The following is an 8340-nucleotide window of genomic DNA, read 5'->3' as shown; positions in this document are numbered from 1 at the left end:
TAACTGTACTGCAGTGCTGATTCATTGTATATTGATCAGGGATTGAGTTATCATGAGAACAGGGTTACAATGTACAAGACTTCAGGAGAAACAGTGATCATCATGCAAATCGAGTGTCTTGCCTCTGAATCAATAGGTAATTTAGGTGAAATCTAAACTTTATGTTTAAATGTTGAAAACATGTATCAATAGAAATAATTAGACATATCAAACTATTATTATATATACGCCCAACTATAGGTCTTACTGGGATGTGATTTGGAGTGAATTTGTACTTTTATGCACAGGAGCCATGGAGGACAGATCATGACATACGTAACAAATAAATGCATTAATACAGAAAAAATGCAGGAATAAAAAAATACATGAAAACAGAAATATATATGGAAATAGATAAATGAATGTATAAATAAAAAAGTAAAAGTTGAGAATAAAACAGAACATGCATTATTATATAGCTTTAATGTATTTCTACATTTATTTTCAGTTACATTTATATATATTTATACATTTCTGTGTCTGTGCGTGTTTCACACAATGTTGTTCTGCTTGGTAGCCTTGTATTCTGTGAATACGACAACATTTATAACAAATGCTATTTCAATTGCTCTGAAAGTTATGCACGTGTCTTTAACAATATCTTTGAGTTGCCATCATATTTTATTTCACTTCCTCTGACCAGTCCCACTTTTATTTGAAAGCTTTGTGTCAAATTGTACACAAAAAAGGTCATGTGATCCAATGATTTCAAATCAATCCTACCTGCACAAGCTGCTGTATAGCTCAGTGGTTAAAGCAGGCATGCAGCCCATATCATATCCATTTTGGTAGAACTTGACTTTATGACCTATGTATATTGTAATTATTGATGTCTTACATATAGATCCCTTTAATGTTACAGTACAGCTGGGGAAGAAGAAGCTTTTTATGTTTTTATTATACTACGCCTATATTTAATGCCGGGCAGATAATGAACCTCCCAAGGGATCAATACAAATACAATATATATTTGTGTTCATTATGTTTTGTATTGTTAATCTAAGTCTGAAACTTTAGAGTAAACAAAGTTAACAAATACATGTGGTGGTTTTAGAAGTAGGCTACACCTCTACACATCTAGATTTGTTGAAAATCTAGATTTTGCATTTCTACATACGTCATCACTCAACGCCGAGTCGACATCATCAACATTCGCCAACAAAGCATGGCGTTGTGTTGCTGTCATTTGAAAGAGGATGCTAACAAATCTACGGTGTTTTTGAACATGTGAAGTGACTCCACAAGATTCCCAGTTCGCTAAACTAGTCTCGTTTTCTTGGTCTAATATTTGCTCTGCGTTGTAATTCTTGTCACGGGACTCTAAGCTGCTATAGAGCCGGTTACAAACAAAATGCTCTCTGTGAAGGTCGCATATTTGGCTTCGGCTGCGTCCCGAGCAATCTCAAATAGAGTCAACTCTCGTACATTTGTTATTGTGTCGGCGTACTCTCGCCTTCATTGTCCTGTTAGCCAGACTCGCTTTTATCAATCAGTAGCTGCGCCGGAAGAGACTGTTATTCGGATCCCTCGCTACATGCAGAAGCAAGTGGAAAATGTGAAGCAGACTCGAGGTAAAAACAAGATCAACACCGTTAGAGCTGGCAAGCTGCTGATCCAGAGCAAGAACCCGGATCTGAACCAGACTGCAGCATACACTCTCGGGAGGTTCGAGCAGCCCGTCCTCTCCTCGAAAGGATGGAAACACAACAAATCATTTGGGGACTATTTCACCATCAACAACATGAGGACGGTGGCCCCTTTTGTTGCTGAAAATCAGAATGAAGAAGTTGAAAAGGAAGCACCTGTGACGTTTAATAACCTCCAAATCTGTAAGGAGCTGGTCGAGACTTTGGAGAAAATCGGCATTACCAACCCTACCACTGTGCAGCTGCAGACCATCCCAAAGGTCATGAAAGGTCACAATATTCTCTGTGCTGCGGAGACTGGCAGTGGGAAAACCTTGAGTTACCTCCTGCCTATTGTTCAGAGGCTAATGGCTGATAAGAAATCGGAGATGTACGCTCAGGGCACACACAAGATTGGTGCTGTGGTTCTTGTGCCTTCTAGAGAGTTAGCAGAGCAGGTGGCCGCTGTGTCCAGGGGTTTGTGTGCTGAGTTAGGTTTACGGACGATGACTGTGGGGGGTGGGCGAGGTGTAGGACACATCAAGGAGGTCTTCAAGAAGGATCATCCGGATATTTTAGTGGCCACACCAGGGGCTCTGGTGAAGGCCCTGCGGAGACGCTGCATTGACTTGAGCGACCTGAGCTTCTTCGTGGTAGACGAGGCTGACACCATGTTCGACCCTAGCTTTTCTGACATGCTGGAGAGCATCCTTGTCAAAACAAACATCTCTAGACATCCCAAGGAAACAAAAGGCCTGGACCATAAAGCCCAGCTGCTGGTGGTGGGGGCCACCTTCCCTGGGGGTGTGGGTGAAGTGCTCAGCCAGGTGACAGATCTTGGCAGCATCGTTGTTATCAAAAGCAAGATGCTGCACTTCCTCATGCCTCATGTCAAGCAGAAGTTTCTGAAGTTGAAGGGTACTGATAAGATCCTGGAGCTCAACCAGGCCCTGAAGCAGCTCCAACAGGAAGGAGGCGGTGCTGCGCTGGTGTTCTGCAACAAGAGTGTCACCGTCAACTGGCTGGGGTACTCACTGGACGAGATGGGGGTGCAGCACGCCCGTCTGCAGGGGGACATGCCTGCAGCCGTGCGGGCAGGAATCTTCCACTCCTTCCAGAAGGGCAGTGCAGATGTGCTGATATGCACAGACATCGCTTCACGTGGCCTGGACACATCTCGAGTGCGATTGGTCGTCAACTATGACTCCCCGGAATCCCACACGGACTACATTCACAGGGCAGGGAGAGTGGGGAGGGCAGGAGGGATGGAGGGGGGGGGAGGTGCTCACCTTTGTCACGCATCCCTGGGACGTGGAGCTGGTGCAGAAGATCGAGACTGCTGCACGAAGGAGAACTAGTTTGCCAGGGATGGAGTCTGAGATACGTGAGCCGAAACCCAAAGAGGTAGAGACAGAGGAGTAGATGAGTCTTTTTGTATGTTTTCAGATGGAAAAGCCTCCAGTGGGACATTGTATGTGTAGTATTGGAATTACAAAGTCTAAATGTGCAAAGAAATGTAAGCAGAATACAATTTGATCTCAATTTAAAATAACATATTATAAATCGTACCTATTAATGGGGATATGGAAGAGACCCAGTGTGTGCGTTATTTATCAATTTACTATTGTCCTAGTTTGAATGTTTGTTTTCTGCTGATTAATCTTCTCATCAGTTGCTTATTTGGATTTAATATACTTCTTCCAATCACCTGACTTTTTTTGTTTGTGTTATTTTTTATTAATTTTGTTTTGTAAAAATGTTTAAACTTATAAGTAAAAATAGCTTTGAATATTTGTTTCACTTTGTTTCTTTTACCTCAACTATTGATTAGAGCCATTTGGAAAAGAGGTGAGCTTTGAACAATGTACTGGTCATTTTCTTTCTCCATTAGCAACACATTTGTTTCCTTAGAACTACTGAAAACAGAGTTGACCCGGTTGGTGAGTGTAAATGATTGTCAACTGGGCAACAAAGTAACGTTTTTCAAATACAACCGGTTGGCTTTTTCGCCACACCTAACCAAATACCATCCAGGGTGTGTTATTAACATGAGAATGTGTAGTGAACATTTCAACAAAGTATAAAAAATACTTTGTCTTTCTCATAAAACCTTTAAGAATAAGAAAATAAATGCGAAAATGTCATGTGGACAAATCCTGAATTCCCTGCAGATTCATTCGATTCCTTACCACCATTTCAACTAGTTCAGTGTTTTCTTCTGTGATATGTACTGCATGTATTTGACCACTGGGGGGTGGTATTTGTCTAATATTAGTTTATGTGCATTCACTGCACAGTTGATAGGCCATACCATGTAAACATGTTTGTGCTTTGTGCTAAATACAATGAACCGGGCACAAGTTCCCCTAACATATCTGAAACGGTCACCATCCCACATACTAGTTTCTATAAGGACTCCATTATCTCTCATGTTTGCAGTACAGAAACACTTCATCAGAACTAGGCTCTTATCATTAATCTCCTGTTAAGTTGAACACTGGCCAAAAGCTGACATCTCTACTGTTGATGTGGTCTGCCTGCTGTACTTACAAATGATTTCCCCCCTCTTCTATGCCTGTGGGTGCTTGTTGAAAGGAAACCGCAAAAGTGTCAACATGAAAATATTTCAGACTTAAAGAAAAAAATTGGGATCCTATTTCAAAGGTAATACCTTTTCTTTTGAGTCTGGTTTAGTAGGTGTTATTTTAAACTATTTTTTTACATTTATGCACAGATGACGTCCTTAGACATTTCTGCCTGGAAATGGTATGTGCTCTTATTTTCAAAAGGCTCTCACGTTGCCATGTTACATACATGATGATTTATGTTGGAGTGTCTGGAAGTATAGAGATTATAGTTCGCAGACAGAGGAATAGATGTGTTAATGGCTGTGACAGTAACAAGGGGCTTCCATCAGAATGTCTGGAATCCATCTGAGATTGTTCTGCTCCGGCTCGGGTCAACATCTTTAAGCTTCACCCCCGCTGAGGTTCACATTTCACCCAACTGTATACCCTGACAACAGGGACCCAGTTTCCACTAATAGCATGTGTAACAAATGCCTCCAATCCCTCAATTTATATTTCTGTCCTGCCTCACCTCACCTGACCCCTGCACAAATAATGAACTATCAAATTTCCCATTTCCAGGTAGTAGCTGCCCCCCCATTACGTTTTTGAATGGCTAAAATAATTTTAGACCATGCCTTAAAGGGCCACTCCAACAATTTCACACATAACCAGTGAACTACATTCAAGGAATACTTTGCAGCCTGTGAAACAAAATGTACCTGTATGTTAAGTGTAGATATAGATGAGGTCATAGTGATGTCATTTGGGTTATCCCAACCTTGATTAAGGAACCACCCACAATAAACAAAATGTTTTACTGAGACTGGAAGTTGGTTTTGAAAGATGTGGGCAACCTCACTGACAAATCCAAAAATGCTATTTAATTGCATCTTGGGACATGTAAAGTCCAGGGTTATTGGATTTTGGCCCATAATAAGAATCAGTCTAACCCGATCTGTCCTGTTTTGTTTGAGCCTTTCTTTGTTTTTAGTTACCCACTAATAAAAACATTTTCATATTGGTAATTGACCTTTACTGTGCACATTGCTGTAGGATGTGTAGCTTGTATACACTTTTCTGTAGAAAAAAACTAAAACCATATCAGACACATGTCTGCCTTTTATATTCCAAGCATAGTCATTTTAAATGCACTAAATAATGCCAGTACCATTCAGAAGTAGTTGATAATGGTGGTTTGTTGGACAAACAAGCAATACAGCTGGTTTGAGGTCACAGGTTCTCACCACCCAGTCTACAGTAAAACAAACAATGACTAGGCCTATATTTGAGCAGGTGGTGATGTTTGGATGCCTTTCACAGGGAATTCTCCTTTCTTCCTCTCTTTGTTTTTGGCTTTAAACCAACATGTGAAGGGCAATAACTTATCACCCGGACTGATAATCGTATGCCAACCAATAATTGAATACTTTTTTAGACCTATAAAAAACATTCTAACGTGAGGTAATGGCTCTCACAAATAATCACACATGACAAAATGTTTTCTGTACAAATATAAATTATATTAATTCAACCCCATTTGTAGTTCAGTGGACAGCGGGTGGACTACAAAGCGTTTGGTCCATTAATAGTGACGCATTTCCTCTTTGCCCCAGTGTACCCCCCCCCCCCCCCCTCCATTAACACACAAACTCAAACACACACAGTGCCGCTGCTGCTGCTCAAACACTGTCCAGCCACTTGGAAATTTCCCTCAACGCGGAGGATATTGTACTGCTGAGGAGCGGGACTGTCGGCTTATGTGCATCTTCTCAGGGCTGCCTTGCTTGAAATGCCCCAGTAGAGGATCTGAAGGTAGGTGTACAAACCTGTAATCCGATTATTCTGCTGGCCATCTCCCCCGCAGCAGACGAACGAATCTGCCTGACCTTCTCTCCGACCAAAGCGTTATAATGAAAACCTGTGTGTGTGCGAGCCCGGCGTGAGTGCCTGTCTGCCGGATGGGAGCCCCTCTGTGACCGCTTCACATGTCTGCTCCTCCGGCTCTTTTTAAATGTATCGCTGCTACAGCCGAAGTTCAGGGGCTCCCATGCTCATTTGAATCAACCAAACTTGTGGAGCCTTTTTAATTGTCGACTTCTCCAGTGGCACCGGTTTTGGCGATTTATTTTGGCAAAGCTGTTTTTGGTGTGTTTTGTGGTGGGTGTGCAGAGTCATAAAGGCATGGAGAGTTCACGGAGGGTCTGGTAACATTGCACTGGCCAAGGGAAAGCCAGCCTCCGCCATGTTAAATTACCATCTCATTCAATCGTCCACTCATGCAATTGTTGTCAACTTTTGTTAAAATAAAAACATTTCGTCAATAATTAATAATTTAATGTCTGCCACGCAAATTAAAGGGAGGCCACCTGTGTAAAGCGCGTGGCTGCTGTGTTAAAGAAGCAGCTCCTCCATATGGGGAATCCAAGGCTTCAGTTCACTACACCGTTAAACATTACAGCCTGCAGGGGAACTCATGTGCATGTGGTTGCTACAGTACAATAAGAGCAACATGGGGGGGGGGGGGGGGGGGGGGGGGGAGTGCGACATTTAGAATAATGCATGGCTTCTCTGCAGCAGCAGCTATCCTTCCAGGTTATATCGCATGAATTGTGGGGATGGCTGCCTGTGTCTCCTACGCTGCCACACCCCTTTATAGAAATACAAGGCTTTCATAGCCTACAATTTGTAGAAGTTATATTATCTCATGCTAGATGTGTTTATAATTATGATCACTGCAGGGAATCTCATGAGTATGTCCTCCTTTTTGCCAATTAATTAAATGATCACTTTATGTGCCAAGTTTGTGCTCTAGCGTCAGTACGCTCCATAGTAGTATTGCAATGAGAGGATGACTGATGAGTGGCAGATTCATTTTATTAAGGGAGTGCCCTGTGTGGGACTGACTGTGAGGCAGACGGTCATATGAGATGGGGGCACCAATGAAGCAAGACATGCCTGCGATGTTAGATGTGCAAGTGAGTTTCTCTGGCAGTTTAATGGGCAAAAGTAAACACACACACACACGCACACACACACACCATTCCCCTCTCCCCCCTGGTTGCATAGACCTTGGCTTGTCAGAAAAAGACACATGACCTTATGCTGCAGGCGGCTCCAATGTGTGTGTGATTCCTGAGGAACGAGTGGTCCCCTCTGACTGTTTCTTTACACATCCTCTAGGTATGTCTAGCACCAGCCCGTGTTGAGATCTGTCTGGGTGTAAGGACAGCATGTCTGGTGCGAAAGGTTGGCAGTTATTAGATTTCAAAAAAATCTATAGTTAATAAAGGCGTGAAGAAAATTGCTACGGCACGAGAATGTCATCCCATCCTCTCAAGTTACCCGATGTTAAAATCTGTCCTTTCAAAATGGCAGCTCTCGTCTAATGAGCCAGGACCCTGTCACCGAACTGATCAGTTATGCTTCTGTCTCATCTCTGTGAAAATGTCATTTTCTCAAGCCCCATGGTTAACTGTTACTATCTTCTGCTGCTGCTTTGTATGCTGCTCTGCCTCAAGCGCTGGCACCAACCATTTATTAAACTGACCAAACTCTGCCTTACTCTGCTCTGCTGACATTAAAGCAGCAATCAAAAGCCTTTTCATTATATTAGTAACTGCACTGACCTTTTTTGAAAAATGTGTTTATAGCTTCATTATGCAAATAGTTTGAAACCAATCTTCTCAAAGCAGACGGATCAACAATTACACTATTTGCTGTGTAGCTGTTCAGTTATTGAGTGCTGAAATCAGTGGCAGGGAAGGAGAAGCAGTGAGGATAATCAGAAAATGATGCCTTATTCTGAACATAATGAAACTGAATGCAAGAATAGAAGAGCTTTGAATCAATACATGACACATAGCCTGTTGCCATTGTAAAATATGGCATAAATATACTAAAGCCAACAGTTAACTGATTTCCAAAGGTATTGCGCTTGCTCTACAGCCTTGGGGGACTAACTTTCAAAGACCATGTGTATTTCTGGCTTCGAAAGACTTTCGAGGCCAATCTCATCCGGCAGTAGACGGGTTACTCATCATTAATACATGGCTAATTTATTGATCTGTTCCTTTGTTCTGCATGAAAACAGACCTCTGCTGTCACAA

General features: G+C 42.2%; 2 protein-coding genes across 3 annotated transcripts in view; both read left to right on the top strand.

Moving 5' to 3' along the window:
- Positions 1-1176: 1176 nt before the first annotated feature.
- ddx28 (DEAD (Asp-Glu-Ala-Asp) box polypeptide 28) lies at positions 1177-3818 on the top strand. Its single transcript, XM_034232148.1, is given in 2 exon segments — positions 1177-2935; positions 2937-3818. Coding segments are annotated over 2 exon segments (1695 nt in total). The 5' UTR covers positions 1177-1390; the 3' UTR covers positions 3087-3818.
- Positions 3819-5889: 2071 nt separating this feature from the next.
- The window catches only part of tln2a (talin 2a), a 111971-nt gene continuing 109520 nt past the window's right edge, over positions 5890-8340 (top strand). For both annotated transcript variants that reach the window (XM_034232167.1, XM_034232166.1), the window contains exon 1: positions 5890-6046. The gene's annotated coding sequence lies outside the window, so the exon portion shown is untranslated. The remainder of the gene's footprint in view (positions 6047-8340) is intronic.

This window comes from Gymnodraco acuticeps, unplaced genomic scaffold (genome assembly GCF_902827175.1).
Source record: "Gymnodraco acuticeps unplaced genomic scaffold, fGymAcu1.1, whole genome shotgun sequence".
In the NCBI taxonomy this organism is placed as follows: domain Eukaryota; kingdom Metazoa; phylum Chordata; class Actinopteri; order Perciformes; family Bathydraconidae; genus Gymnodraco; species Gymnodraco acuticeps.
Note: the sequence above shows the minus strand (reverse complement) of the source record. Positions and strands in the feature narration are given on the sequence as shown.